At 40.0% G+C, this 16,516-nt stretch overlaps 2 protein-coding genes and 1 long non-coding RNA gene across 3 annotated transcripts in view; 2 read left to right on the forward strand and 1 right to left on the reverse strand.

Moving 5' to 3' along the window:
* Positions 1–16,516, reverse strand: part of LOC308105257 (mamu class II histocompatibility antigen, DR alpha chain-like) — a 305,525-nt gene that overhangs the window by 145,717 nt on the left and 143,292 nt on the right. The window lies entirely within an intron of this gene.
* Positions 1–16,516, forward strand: part of LOC308105259 — a 106,305-nt gene that overhangs the window by 45,139 nt on the left and 44,650 nt on the right. The gene's annotated exons all lie outside the window — the stretch shown is intronic.
* mrpl43 (mitochondrial ribosomal protein L43) lies at positions 695–4,797 on the forward strand. The gene is made up of 3 exons (XM_080454494.1): positions 695–947; positions 3,131–3,237; positions 3,618–4,797. The coding sequence occupies exons 1-3, from the start codon at positions 817–819 to the stop codon at positions 3,824–3,826; spliced, it is 447 nt and encodes a 148-aa protein (XP_080310620.1). The 5' UTR covers positions 695–816; the 3' UTR covers positions 3,827–4,797.

Below are 16,516 nucleotides of genomic sequence, written 5' to 3' on the forward strand. Positions count from 1 at the left end.
GTCAAAGTCTATCTCATAAGACAAAAAAAAAACATTTTTAATTTGTTGTCTGATTTAATGAGGTCAATTTCATGAACAAATCCAAATGTATAAACATAATTAAAATAGCATACGTTGTAGTAGCCCTGAAACACGACAGTCATGGAGGAACTTCAAGCTGGTTTCTGCACTTACTCCATTTACAACCAGTACATCTACACACTCATTTGTATTTCAAATATAAAGTGTTGACCCTACGGCCACAAATGTTACAATTTTAATCGGGTGGGTCTAAGTACCTTTATTTTCCGTATTGTTCAATAAAAAAGCATTTTAATTTGATTGGTGGCCATTTTCTTCAATTTTTTCCCCAGATGCTTTTAACTACGCGACTTTATCGGTTGGGAGGTGTACTGCACTCTGATACGTGATAACTCTATAAGAAAATGGCCGCCGATTGGATTAAAATGCTTTTTATTGAACAACACAGAAGATACAGGTACTTAACCCCACCCGATTACAATTTTAACATCTATGGCCATGAGGTAAAACCTTTATATTTGAAATATGAACGTTTATGTAGATGTACGGGTTGTAAATAGAGAAAGTGCCAAAACCAGGTTGAAGTTCCGCCATTACGCTCGTGACGGACGAACGTCCATGTGAACCATAGCTAACGTGTTTCAGTCCGGAGGTAATTGTCAGACGGACCATATTTACATGGCCGCCAGTGTAAAATCGTCCCCATCGTCCTCTGTAGGTTTTTATAAACATAGTTTAGTTCTACATTCACATCATTAATAGTTGTTTTATTATTACTATAGTTGTGACAACAACATGACAGCCAGAGGCACGGCCAGCCGCTTCCTGCAGAGCGTCCTCCAGAACGGACTGGGCAGACATGTGGGTCAGCTCTCCAGGATCTCCATCTGCTTCTGTAAGAAGAACCCTGCCTCACGGGGGGCCAGGTGAGTGTGCTGGGGACCCCCCCATTATGTAAAAAAAATAATCACATTTCAACTGGGGACCCCCCCATTATGTCAAAAAAAATTATCATATTTCAACTGGGGACCCCCCCATTATGTCAAAAAAAATAATCATATTTCAACTGGGGACCCCCCTATTTAGTCCATGAGCCAGACAAGATTTCATTATCGAAAGAGTGGGCAAAACCAAACCTATATTAAATTGTTTATAGGGTCAATACGAGTAAATAAATATATGATAACCTTTCCACAGGAGCAGCTTTTTCATGGTTATCACACATTTTGTTATTTTCCCCATACGTACATGACAGGTGAAAAAATGACAACATTTAAAAAGGAGTTATCATAATGAAACTTCCTGAATTGATTACTTACATGAATACAATGATTTATCGTATTACAAGTTTTCTGAAATTGTATATTTAAATATGCAAATTAGGCATTTAGTCCATGAGCCAGAGCCCCAAAATTGAGCCAGATATTGAATATTCCCTCGTTAAAAACCTTTGACTCCAACATCTTAACAAAATGAAATAAGTATGTTGACTCTGGCTTTGTCCAATGTTCCAATGTTGATTCTGGAAAGTTATGCAAATGTGGGCATATTTTCCTAATGCCTAATTTGCATATTTAAATATACAATTTCAGAAAACTTGTAATACGATAAATCATTGTCTTCATGTAAGTAATCAACTCAGGAAGTTTCATTATGATAACTCTTTTTTATTTTATTTTATTTTTTGACCTGTCTTGTACGTATGGGGAAAATAACAAAATGTGTGATAACCATGAAAAAGCTGCTCCTGTGGAAAGGTTATCTATAATAAAAAAATATATATATTTATTTTACTCGTATTGACCCTATGAACAATTTAATATAGGTTTGGTTTTGCCCACTCTTTCGATAATCACTGCTCAATTTTGGGGCTCTGGCTCATGGACTAATTATGTCAAAAATAATCATATTTCAACTGTGGACCACCCCATTATGTCAAAAATAATCATATTACAACTGGGGCCCCCTCCCTCTTTATGTAAAAAAAACAATCATATTTCAACTGGGGACCCCCTCATTATGTAAAAACAATATTTGAACTGGGGACCCACCGAAATGATCATATTTCAACTGGGGACCCCCACAAAATAATCATATTTTAACTGGGGAGCCCCCCAAAATAATCATATTTATTTTGTTGTGAAAATAGCAGATCTACAAGCTCTCAACGCCTCGCATTGCGAGGCGTTGTGAGCTTGTAGATCTGCTCTTTCTTTTAGGTATTAACATTTGGCCAATGTTTGACCCTTTTTTTGGGTTACTTTTGACATAGTAATGGTCATATATTTAGAGGTATTAAAAAGTCCTTAAATTGTAATGAGGCATTGATTGATTCATTGAATACTTTTTGCAAACTGCTAGTTTGCAAAAAAAAAAAAAAAAAAGCACAGAAAGTACAGTTCAATACAAGGTCTGCTAAGAGGATTTAAAACCCAAGAAAGCCTATGGACCGTTTCCATTGGGGTCCTTTGTATTCTGAAAAAAGTCACTGTCAGAAGTGGGATTCGAAACCACGCCTCCAGGGGAGACTGCGACCTGAACGCAGCGCCTTAGACCGCTCGGCCATCCTGACCATGTATTATGTGTTAGTCAGACTAATATACAATATAATATAATTAATTGTAGACTAATTCAGACTAATTTAGTCTACAATAAGTGGGGAGATAACAGTGGAAAGTGTCAAACCTCAAAGTATTAAAATGTTTTATTGTTTTCAGTGTGCACAGTAGCCACTGGAATGGCTGTGATATTACAGAATGTTGTCCGTGTGCAGCTCGTGGTAAAGTGGAGATTTTACTAAACACACGTTTTCTGCCAGAACTTTCAAATGGATATGAAACTAGACGGCAATATCTGACTCCCAAGTCTTAGGAATTAATTATTGAGTGAGTTTTACACACGCAGCACAACAACTTTAAAGGATTCTGCTAACCGGGCGGGGATAGGACCGATCTATGGCTGTGTGTTTGGAATACATGAAATGTATGTAATATCACAGACATTCTACGGCTACGTGCACAGGTAGAACAGAGCGAGGGACAAACATGGCTGTCTCCTAGAACTGTGGTTATGTGGTGGTTTCACATTATTTTCTTGTGTTTCTCGGCAGGGAGTTCATAGAGGAAGGAGTGGTGGATTACGCCAGGAAGAACCCTGGAACTGTCGTCTACGTGTCTCCTCAGAACTCTGGTGTTCCAAGGATCATAGCAGAATACTGTAAGTAAAGACTCCTCAGAAAAAAGGTTTATTTTTCCCCTTCAATTGGTGTTGTGTTTCATATTGTTGGAAATCCTGATTAGTCATCTTTACAACAAGGTAAAACTTGTAAGGATCGTGCATTCGTGGAATGAGCAACACAGCAAACAGTGTGGGTTTTTTTTTTCTGAAAATAAATAAAAATATTTTTTTATAATAATAATAATATTCGAATATCTGCCAATTTTTAAGACCAATATTTGTATATCATTTCTGAGGAAAGTTGACAGCCATATCGGCTATGCGATACATTTTTTAGTTTGCAGATCGTCCGTTTCATTATTTAGGGTTATTATTTATGTGGAAAATGAGTGGTTTCCTTTTTCTTGGCGTCCCTGCAGTGAATGGCAACGTGAAGGAGGAACCCATCGACAACAGAACCTCCCAGCAGATCCAGGAGCTTGTGACCAAGTTGACCGATCAGTCTGGCCTGGACATCATCCGTATCCGCAAGCCTTTCCACACAGACAACCCCAGCATCCAGGGACAGTGGCATCCTTTCACCAACCGACCCCCGTCCATAGGCCCGATCACACCACAACCACAATGAATAAAGACCAGCCCTGTGGGGGAAATATACTGTACATTTTTTACAAAAGACCTGCTAGAGACTGAATATTGATTTTTAGAGATGGGCATGTGTACTTCGGTATTCGGTCAACATGTAGAGTAATCACTTTTTTTTGCTTTGTAAAAAAAACAAAAAACATTATTTATATAATAAATATAAATCAACCTGTTCTTATGCCAGTGAACCCTCGCCACTCATTTTTGTGTTTCCACCGCTGTTGTACCGTACTGACTCACCTGCCAGCAGGGATGAGCTGTCGGGGGTGCTCAGGTGGTCGGCGACCCCTTAGCTCTGGCGCTATGGGGGCTGGGGGCTCGCACGTGCTCCACATGCACGCGCGAGCACGCACCGTCAGCGGCGATCTTTAACACCTTAAAGTTTAAACAATATCCTCTCAAGGTTCACGCCGTCAGCGGCGAGCCGTTCTCAATAGCCTCTACGTGGCTGCTTTGCATAACATTAGGCTACTCGAGAAAAACCATGGACTTGATTGAATTGAAGTGTAAAAATGCATCCCATCAAACTTTCAGATGCTGTTTTTCTCCCAGTGTGGAGGAAGAATGCTTAGGAATTTGACTGTGATCTCTCGCTCTTGAAATATATAATCCTTGGTTTCTGTTGTGTGTAAACAATAATAACAATTCAAAGCAGTTTTCCCCCAAACCCCACCTCCAGGGGCTGTCATAAGAACGGAGGGAACGCTCTATGATCATGGCACCAGAACCTGCTGTTGCTCGCGCAGCTGAGCCTAATTTATGCTCCGTCCCGCGCGCAGAGAACGGCCGAGAATAGCAGACCGCCAAGCTCACAGTGGTCGCATCCGCGACACGGTTGTGAGCTTGTATGTCAGCTGTTCTCGGCGCACAATACCGTTGCACGATGAAGTAAATATGTCTCACTAGGGCGCACCTCACTAGCCCAACACACAAGAGGAGGTTGAATGAACTGAAACCAGCGCACCCCAAAACAACAGGTTTGGGGATCTATGGCCACAGTGGTGGACTTAACCCTTGTGCCACCCGGGTGCCACTATATACCATAACTATATATATACAAATAGCCTAACGAATTTAGTAACTAAAGCACTCATAATTTGAGTGGAATAAAAAGTACAATATTTACCTCTGTGATGTAAGTATGAATTATTGAGGAGAAATTTAAAATTCACAAGTTAATTAAAAGCACAATACAGTACTTGAGATACTTTCCACCTCTGGGAACAATTCAGGAACTCATAAATAATAGTCCAGATTAGATATTCTCCTCTTCCACAGGCGCGTACGGTGGGTTCTAACGTGGACCGGGCAAGATTCTTAATCACTCCCCCCTTACCCCCGCCCCCCCACCCACTGCGTCGCGGGCATGTACGCGCGCGAAGCGCACGCGATTTTTTTGCTTAATTAATTCATTAAATGACCATAAAACAACATTAACAACACTCTACCCATCCCTCAGTGTGTTCCATCCTCAAATGTTTTACTTAAGTAAAAGTATCAAGGGTTAGAAAACTTTTTTTTCACATTTGAAAACTTGTGAAATGGGACCTTCTGCATAATGAGTAGCCTACTTTTACTTTTGGTACTTTAAATACATTTTGATACCAATACTTTTCTACTTTTACTCAAGTACATTTTGAATACCTTACTTTTACTTGTAACAGAGTATTTTTACATCGCAGAATTGATACTTTTGTTTAAGTAAAAAATGTGAGTACTTTTTCCACCACTGGTATTCAGTGCATGCAGTGACTGTTAGTGCACACAGGACGAGGGAGTCGAGGGACACAGCATAGCGACCCTTCATTTCAATAAGGGCAGACGGCAGAGCCAAAACCTGCAGAACATGTTTAGCACAGCCACAGAGATCAGGACTTGTTTATTAGAGGCAATTAGCATGTCTGGCTGGGGCCGCTTGACAATGGGAACGGTGGGGTGGGCGGAGGCTGCGGAGCTACTGCACCGGTAGAGAAAAAAAAAGACGATTTTTATTTTTATTTTTATTTTTTAATATATATAAAAAAATAGGGGAGCAGAGTTTTCCAGACCGGGCCATGGCCCCATTGGCCATGGCCATGGCGGTACGCCCTTGCTCTTCCATCCGCTTCTGTTTCTGTTCATACATCATTCAGTGACATACAGGACTATAGGCTACGTGTAGGCTATACAAAGAGTTTGTTAAACTTTTGTATTTATACGTTATTTTGTATTTATGTCAACAAATAAGACAGACTACACTTTTCTTCCAACAGGGGGCAGTATTTGCACATAAAACAAATTGAGTTTCAACTGCGTCCAAGTGATTTGCTATTTCCGTCTAGACCGGATCAGGATCCCATTGTGGATAGGCGTGAGGTCGGCTCGGGGGGAGGAGAGACGCAGTAGAGGGAGATGGCGGCGGCCTCAGGAGGGAGGGACATGGAGTCGGAGACGGACCGCGAAATACAAAACGAAGAAGATAAGAGAGGATTTGAGAACAAAAAAAGGAGAAGGGCAACATCTAGCTCGAGAAAGGAAGATAAGCAAGAGGAAGAGAAATATGTGGTTGGCATGAAAGCAGTATCTAGAAATAACGGCATGTTCAGTGATCCACATAAAGTGGGAAAGATCATTGTAGGAAAAGTTGGGGAAATAAGGTCAGTGAGGATAACACGTAGCGGAATGGTCATCATAGAATGTAAGACAAAGAAACAAATGAAAGAGGTCTTGAGAATTGAAGAGTGGGATGATGATTCGACTGTGGAGTGTTTTACACTGGGAACAAGTGCAAAGAAGAGAGGAGTGATCAGTCGCGTGCCACATACAGTATATGATTACAGTTTTTTGGACGTTGAAGGTGTTTGTAAAGTTCAGAGGATGTGGAGGAATAGAGACGGGATGAGGGAAGAAAGCGAGACAATGTGCTTGACGTTTGAAGGAGAGTTGCCAGAGAGAATATATCATGACTATGTGTGTTATCGAGTCAGGCCATTTGAAGTAGCACCGCTCAGGTGCTACTGCTGCCAAGAATATGGACATGTTGCTGCAGTGTGCAGAGCGCAACACAGATGTGGTAGCTGTGGAAAGACAGATTGTGAAGAGAGGAAGTGTGAAGAAGAGCAAAGTAAACCCAAGTGTCTACATTGTGAAGGAGAACATCATGCAGGATCGGCAAAGTGTGCTAAAAGAATCAAGGAAGTGAAGGTGAACCAGATGAGGAAGCAGGGGGGAATGTCATATGCGGACGCTGTCAAGAAAGTGGAGGGGAAAGAAAGTGTGGTAGAGCAAGAGGAAGTAGAGGAAAGGGGGAATGGAGCTGATCAGAACATCTGCTTGGACAAAAAACGGTTTCTGGCATTTATTGCCATGGTCATAAACTGTGCAGTGGAAATACCGCGAAAGTCGGAACGAATTAAAATGGTGCTGGATGCAGCCAGGATGTTTTTGAATGTTATAGAGGTTACTGGAGAAGAATTGGATGACATGCTGAGAGAGGGCTTTGCTCCAACTCAGGCATAGAGCGGACAGTATCATGATCATGAATGGAAACATTTACAGTGCTGGATTTTATCGCCGTTACAGGCAACAAATATAGGGGGAAAAATGAGTATTGTTATACTCCCGAACTGTAGAGGGCAGCAGTACAGCCTGCCGGAAACCAAAAGAAGAAACAAACAGTGTGAGGCAGCAATACGCCGAAAGGCGTCTAGACTGCCGGAAAGCCAAAAGAAGAAGAAGAAGAAGGATCCCATTGTGTCCGGAACTGTTTCTGTACAGTAGCGTGTTGTTGTCAGTAGGACACAGTTAATGGTGACACACTTCCTCTCTGGGCTTTAAAGAGCAGACGCGGGAAGAAGAAGAAGCTCTGAGTCTGTTTAGTTCCACTAGTTTAACACGTTTAAAAGTGAATATATTCCATTGTTTATTTCATTCCATTGCTGTGTGTTGTGGACACTTGGTTGGAAGTCATTCCCTGTAGATTTGTATGCAGAACAACGAGGTACGTTTCTTTGAGCTGTTTTTCTGTTTGTTTTACGTTTGTTTTTCTGTTTGTTTGTTTACATACATGTATGTTTACGTCACGTTTCTGTCATTTATATGTGTATTATGAGCCTTATTGTTTATAGATGGACGTTGTATTGAGACTGATTAGCCTTAGATCAAGACTCTCGTAGATGTATTTTTTCCCCCATGTTGACATTTTTATCTCTACGAGTCTTACCTCCACCCCCCCAGATTACCCTAGAATGTCACCAGTAAAGCCCGTATTTCTCCAAACATGTACAAATACAAAATATAAGGTAATTACCCGCTTGTCCCAAATGTTAACTAGGTGTCCGGAGTATTAGTGTAATGTATTAGTCCATATTTTGTAATTAAGAAGTGTTTTAATCCCGTCTGTGGCCGATTCTGTCGTTAGTTCCCAATGGAAGGTAGTGACGGGGCGCATCAGGTGAAAACCGGAATTACACTCAATGTAAACAGGAAGTAAACGAGGGGGAAATGGCGTTCGGCCACAGACGGGATTAAAACTCTTCTTTATTGAAACATATGCACTAATACATTACACAAACACTCCAGACACCTAGTTAACATTTGGGACAAGCGGGTAAGCACCTTATGTTTTGCATTTGTACATGTTTGGAGAAATACGGGCTTTACTGGTGACATTCCAGGGCAAACTGGGGGGGTGTGCAGACTCTTAGATATAAAGATGTAAAAATCGATAAAATACATCCACGTGAGTCTTGATCTAAGGCTAAGATGGACGTTGTATTGAGGCTGATATAAGAATACTGTAAAGAGAAGACAAATACATTATATCACCAACATCCAATCCATTTTGTTAAATCATGGTTAGATAATATTACTACTGTACTACTAATACTGGCTAGACATTTCAGAATCATAATTCTGCTTATTATTGCCAAGTGTGTTTTGCTCATGAGGTATTTGTGTCGATGAGGTTGGTGCGTTACACTGAAATCAAACATTTTCAAATTATTTAACTACTTTACAACTATATATTAGTATTGTGCAGATAATGTATCAGAGACTAGAATAGTGGAAGGTACATTCAAATAATACATTCGTTTGTATCATTGCACATGTTGAAAAACATTGTACACACTACACAGAAAGTAGCGTGTACTGAACATACCACAATGTACTTGTATGAGAATAATGATTGCACTTGTATTGATTACAGATTGTTATTTATATTATACAGTTTAGACTGATGATAGGTTCTTGGTTTACCTATGATCCTAGTTTTACTATTTCTATGTATTTGACCTTGTGTTTACTGTAAATCGCTCTGGATTAAAAGCGTCTGCTAAATGCCTAAATTGTAAATTACACAGCAGTACTAGAGTATTAACTGTTTTATATTTAACCATACGACGTGTCACACAGTGAAAATAGCTGATCTACAAGCTCACAAGGCGAGCTTGGGGCTCTGCTGTTTTCACTATTTTGAAAAAAAAAAAATTAGATTTTTTTTATAGATTTCTAATTGAGGTAATGTTTGTCGTGATGATGATTCTATGATCACAGATCAGATATGAAAGTGTCTGATCCACTCCTACAGGACCCGGCGATACAAAGAATAAGAAAGTGAATCATGTTCCATTCCATCAAGGTTCCATTTGTACCCTCTCAGGGTTAAATGAACACTATGGGTATGTTCCTGTGTAACCACACGTAACAGTAATGTTGTGTGTTCTCTCTCCACCTCACCTCACCTCAGACATGGCTGACAACATCCTGGATGCTGCCTGTCAGAGAGAATCACCACAGGCTGCCAAGAAGATGAGACTGAACACTGACCATGTGAGTGTGTGTGTGTGTGTGTGTGTGTGTGTGTGTGTGTGTGTGTGTGTGTATGTGTATGTATCTGGGTGGATCTGGGTGGGCGTGGTTATATGCCTATATAAACCTAACCCTAAACTCACAGAAAATATGCCTTAAGCCAGTACAGTGGTTCCCAAACTTTTTTGGTCGTGACCTAAAAGAGAAATTTGATGTCTTCCTGGGACTCAAACTAGTGAAAATGGCAGATCTGCTATTTTCTGCAAATGGCAGATCTGCTATTTTCTGCAAATGGCAGATCTGCTATTTTCTGCAAATGGCAGATCTGCTATTTTCTTTTTAATGGATTATATATATATTTTTTGACCAGTTATTCATTACAGGTAACATGCTAACAATCATAACTATATGACCATTTATTCATTACAGGTAACATGCTAACAATCATAACTATATGACCAGTTATTCATTACAGGTAACATACTAACAATCATAACTATATGACCAGTTATTCATTACAGGTAACATGCTAACAATCATAACTATATGACCAGTTATTCATTACAGGTAACATGCTAACAATCATAACTATATGACCAGTTATTCATTACAGGTAACATACTAACAATCATAACTATATGACCATTTATTCATTACAGGTAACATGCTAACAATCATAACTATATGACCATTTATTCATTACAGGTAACATGCTAACAATCATAACTATATGACCATGTATTCATTACAGGTAACATACTAACAATCATAACTATATGACCAGTTATTCATTACAGGTAACATGCTAACAATCATAACTATATGACCAGTTATTCATTACAGGTAACATGCTAACAATCATAACTATATGACCAGTTATTCATTACAGGTAATATGCTAACAATCATAACTATATGACCATGTATTCATTACAGGTAACATACTAACAATCATAACTATATGACCAGTTATTCATTACAGGTAACATACTAACAATCATAACTATATGACCATGTATTCATTACAGGTAACATGCTAACAATCATAACTATATGACCAGTTATTCATTACAGGTAACATACTAACAATCATAACTATATGACCATGTATTCATTACAGGTAACATACTAACAATCATAACTATATGACCAGTTATTCATTACAGGTAACATACTAACAATCATAACTATATGACCAGTTATTCATTACAGGTAACATACTAACAATCATAACTATATGACCATGTATTCATTACAGGTAACATGTTAACAATCATAACTATATGACCAGTTATTCATTACAGGTAACATACTAACAATCATAACTATATGACCATGTATTCATTACAGGTAACATACTAACAATCATAACTATATGACCAGTTATTCATTACAGGTAACATACTAACAATCATAACTATATGACCATGTATTCATTACAGGTAACATGCTAACAATCATAACTATATGACCATTTATTCATTACAGGTAACATACTAACAATCATAACTATATGACCATTTATTCATTACAGGTAACATACTAACAATCATAACTATATGACCAGTTATTCATTACAGGTAACATACTAACAATCATAACTATATGACCAGTTATTCATTACAGGTAGCATGCTAACAATCATAACTATATGACCATTTATTCATTACAGGTAACATACTAACAATCATAACTATATGACCATTTATTCATTACAGGTAACATACTAACAATCATAACTATATGACCATTTATTCATTACAGGTAACATACTAACAATCATAACTATATGACCATTTATTCATTACAGGTAACATACATAACTATATGACCATTTATTCCATCCACTCCCTACTGTCATATACAGGCTGGTCTATCAAAGGTAGCCTGCAGTTCAGCCCCCTGTCCTCTGGGTGGTGACGTTGCTCTTCAGGAGGACGGCTCCAGTGTACCTCGACTCCACTCAGAGAAGACTGAGATGCTCTCCAACCACGGCGAGGTCTTAGAGGGTCTCAACAGGCTGCGTCTCAACAGTTCCTTGTGTGATGTGATCCTGTGCTGTGAGGGACAGGAGGTCCCCTGCCATCGTTCTGTACTGGCCTCCTTTAGCTCTTACTTTGAGGTAAGTAATACACGCATCTAATTGACCTGCTGACGTTGTTAAGGGAACGACATTTTAATTCTGCCTTGGCTAGAACACTGATGATACGTCCCAGGTGCATCCATGTGATGTTTTTCTTTATTATGAGTAATAGGGCTTAGCTGTGGTGGCTTTTTTTTGTGGCGCCATCGATAGAAAACCCATTGATTTTCCCCATAAGATTTCTGAAAATATTCATATCAATTATTTTAAGCCTGGGACCAAGCCATCCAGGCTCCTGGTGAATCATGAGTCATGACCATAAAACATTTGATTCTCTGTCAAAAAATATCTGAATATTTAATTATGTTATACACTATTATTTAATAAATACCTTTTTTTGTTGTTGCCGTTTTTCAAATATTTTTCGACACAGAAGTTTTATGGTCATGATTTACCAGGAGCCTGGATTGCTTGATTCCAGGCTTAAAATATTGTATATGAATATTTTTGGAAATCTGTACAGACGCACGTGCGCAGCTCGAGGTCAAAAGAAACCGACTGCTCGCTCATTAGATGCAATGTAAAGGTGGTCACAGCACTCGCATGTAAAAATGCATTTCATCAAACTTTCAGACGCTGTTTTCCTCCCAGTGTGGAGGAAGAAGGTTTAGGATGGATGTTTACTACTACTACTCTTGAAACATATATACCTTGGTTTATGTAGTGTGTAAACAATAATAGCGATTCTCAAAGCAGTTGTCCCCCAAACCCCCCACCTCCAGTCGCCCAGGGAACGCTCGCTTCGATCACTGATCAATTATGCTGCAAAGTTTCACGCCGATGGTTCCAACGGAGATTATGTGTAGGACGGGCGGACAAGACGGGGGCAAGATCACCGTCTCTGGCGGATACAATAAGTAAGGCCTAAAAACAATGAACACTCTAGGCCCATGGTTCTCAAAGTGGGGTCCGGGGACCCCCAGGGGTCCTTGAGCGGGTTCCAGGGGGTACCCAGATAAATGTTGGATAGTTAGTAACCAAATGGACCCTTATGTTGCTGTAACTCTGAGAGTGTACAAATGGAACCAAATGGACCCTTACGGGTCCATTTGGTTCCATTTGTACACTCTCAGAGCTATGGTGGTCCGCGGTCTAATGCAGGGGTTCCCAAAGTGGGGTCTGGGGACCCCCCCAGGGCCCTACATACATCAGCTATTTTCAAAAAATCGTGATATTCTTTGAAAATGTTTGAATATTTTTTACATTTTTAACACCACATCTGAAAATCTTTTCAGATGGGGGTCCGCGGCCAAATCCGCATTCATTTAGGGGTAACCTGAAAAAGTTTGAGAACCACTGCTCTAGGCCAACCATTCTGTTTTTCAACCTTCACAGGCCATGTTTACATCAGACATGGTGGAGTCCACACAGGAAAGGGTGACCATCAGAGGAGTGGAGCCTCAGATGATTGGTTTGTTGGTGAACTATGCATACACTTCAGAGGTGTCCATCTCTACTGATAATGTTCAGGTAACGTATTATCATCATAAACCTTATTCATCTCCTCCATGTTTGTCCTATACGTCAGTAGTTCTCAAACGTTTTTGTGCCAAGGACCCCCAAATTGATATATAGTTGACCCCCATCTGAAAATGTTTTGCGCCAGGGACCCCCTGAAGAGAAGTATTATGGAAAAAAAATCCTAATAATTCAAATATTTTCGATATTATTCTAAAATCTTCAAAAAATAGCTGATCTACAAGCTCACGTGTAGATCTGCTATTTTTGAATGTCCAACACATAAATGGATAAAGTGGTCAAAACGATTGTGATGCCACATTAACCCTTTTAACCCATTGATACCTGGAACGCATCTGTGTCACTTAAGATTTCTTTAGGCTATTCAAAAATAGCAGATATACAAGCTCATAGCGCGGCACCGAGTGCCGCGCTATGAACTTGTAGATCTGCTATTTTTGAAAAATCGAGAAAAAAAATATATATTTTTTTCCAATTTTTTTTTAGGATTTAGAAGACCTTTCTAGAATCTTCTCAGGTCTCAATGGGTTAAGGCCTGAGGCCGATTCTTACTGATGTCTTCTAAAAACAGTATTCTGAAAAACGTATGTTTCTATATCAGTGGTTCTCAAACTGTTTCATGTCAAGGACCCCCAAAATGATATGCGTTTGGCCGCCGACCCCCATCTCAAAATATTTTGTTCCAGGGACCCCCCAGAAGCAAAGATTTGAGTTACAAATGTTCGCTTTAAAATAATATAAATATATTAATTTGCACACATTTTCACGATCGTGCCGTGCTATGAGCTTGTATATCTGCTATTTTTGAATAGCCAAAGTGTAAAATAATGCTTTTTTAGCTCAAATGAAAAAGTGACACAGATGCGTTCCAGGTCTTAAAGGGTTAAACTACTCTTGCTGTGTGGACCCCCTGGAACCACCTCAAGGACCCCTGGGTGTCCCCGGACCCCACTTTTGAGTAACCAATGCTATAGATAACATCAGACATTTTGTTTCATTTGTTCTAGGCCCTGCTAGCAGCATCAGACTTGTTGGACGTCGAGGCTGTTCGAGAGGCCTGCGATGAATACATGAAGCGGCAGCGTCACAGGGAGGCAGCGACTCGAGTCGCATATTTGATGACTTGCGACTCGACTCGGACTTTGAAGGTAAAGACTTGCGACTCGACTCGGACTTGGAAGGCAAAAGACCAACGAGACTTGAGACTCGACTCGGACTTGCTAGCCAATGACTCCCGACTCGACTCGACTCGAGACAAGATGACTCTAATGACTCGTTTTGTTTTTTCCCCTATGAATGATCTGTGTGAAATGCGCTCTCTCTTTATACAAACCCATGCTCACTCTACCGCAAATGCCTCTCTCTCTTTATACAACCCCATGCTCACTCTACCGCAAATGTGCTCTCTCTCTTTATATAAACCCATGCTCACTCTACCTCAAATGCGCTATCTCTCTTTATACAACCCCATGCTCACTCTACCGCAAATGTGCTCTCTCTCTTTATATAAGCCCATGCTCACTCTACCGCAAATGCGCTATCTCTCTTTATACAAACCCATGCTCACTCTACCACAAACGCCACCACCACTCCCAGCGGGGTCATTTTGATTCTATGACGGCTGCCGTCTAGTTATCATCAGTGCCAGTGTTGTGAGGAAAAACAAGCAACCAGGTCTAGGAAAACCAGCCCAAAAGAAGCGAGTCAAGCGACTATGGGCCACATGAGCACTCTAACATATACATCAGCTATTTGAAAATAGCAGATCTACAAGCTCACAACGCCTCGCGATGCAACTAGTCGTTCGTGTTTTGTTTATGACCCCAGCCACCCCAACAACAACAGTAGCACCAGCCAGCGAGATATACGTACTTGTAAACATGAAAGTCACTCACCACTGTCGAATTTACTTTATCCATGGTAACAGCAATAAAGTCTTAGTCCGTTTTTTGGTGCGCAACACAACCCTCGTTTAATTGAATTGCTTTCACCTGCTGCTGCTGTGCAGAGTGTGCGCTACAGGGCATATCTCCGCCAAGCCAGGGTGACCTACCCAGGCTCATGAAATTCATATGCAGGCATAGTAGCCAATTAGAATGAAATCTGCAAAAACGGACTCATATACTGATACAGAACCATATATTGGCTATATATTATGGCTGTCGGGTGGAAATCTTGTATGTTCCTTTTTCATTATTATTTAAAAACAATTTGAAATCGTGAAAATAGCCAATCTACAAGCTGTAATTATTTAATAATTAAGAAATACTATATTTTAAAGACTGAAAAATCAACTAAAGTCAATATTAGAGCAAGTTCATTCACATTTCATTTGAATGAAAATAACTTGTGGGTAAAATTCATTCTGTGAATCTAATGTGATTAATGTGACCCCTACTTCAGTCAGTGAAGTCCAGGGCTGAATGTGATATATTGAGACCTATATAACTAAATATTGGTCATTTGCCAACACATTATTTTGTGAAATAAATGGGTTATATTTCACAGATAGTTATACTATTTTTATAATATATTGAAATACAATCATCCTTAACCTTCAAGTTAAATGCATTATTGACTTGCCCACAACAGAAAGACTTCTCTTGGGACTCGACTTGGACTTGGGACCAAATGACTTGGGACTCGACTTGGACTCGGACCGGAGGGTTGGATTGACTTGGGACTCGACTTGGACTTGGGACCAAATGACTTGGGACTCGACTTGGGACTCGGACCTGAGGGTTGGATTGACTTGGGACTCGACTTGGACTTGGGACCAAATGACTTGGGACTCGACTTGGACTTGGGACCAAACGACTTGGGACTTGGACTTGGGACCAAATGACTTGGGACTCGGACCGGAGCGACTTGAACAATTGTCTGATATTTTGTATATCATCAGAATCGGAATCGAACCGTGAGATAGCAGAAGATTCACAGCCCTAATATTTTGTCCCCCTCTGTTTTTTTGCCTCTGGGGGCACCACCTCCTTTTTTGTGTAGAAACCAGTGGTGTAAAGTACATTTACTCAAGTACTGTGCTTAAGTATACTTTTGAGGATTTTTTTCCTGAGCTTTGCTTGGAGCCCCTAACTTATAAAATCCGCCCCTGCTCATAGATGAATAGTAGTTTATTGTGTCTGTTTTATAAATCTCTCTCTGGATGTTGTCGTTGCCCTTCAGGAGGACGGCAGCAGTGTAATAAAAGAGAACATGAAGTTTGTGGACCCCTACCATCCCGAGAAGGTCTTAAAGGGTCTCA

The sequence above is a fragment of the Gymnoscopelus braueri genome (genome assembly GCF_963280865.1).
Source record: "Gymnoscopelus braueri genome assembly, chromosome: 17".
Lineage (NCBI taxonomy): Eukaryota > Metazoa > Chordata > Actinopteri > Myctophiformes > Myctophidae > Gymnoscopelus > Gymnoscopelus braueri.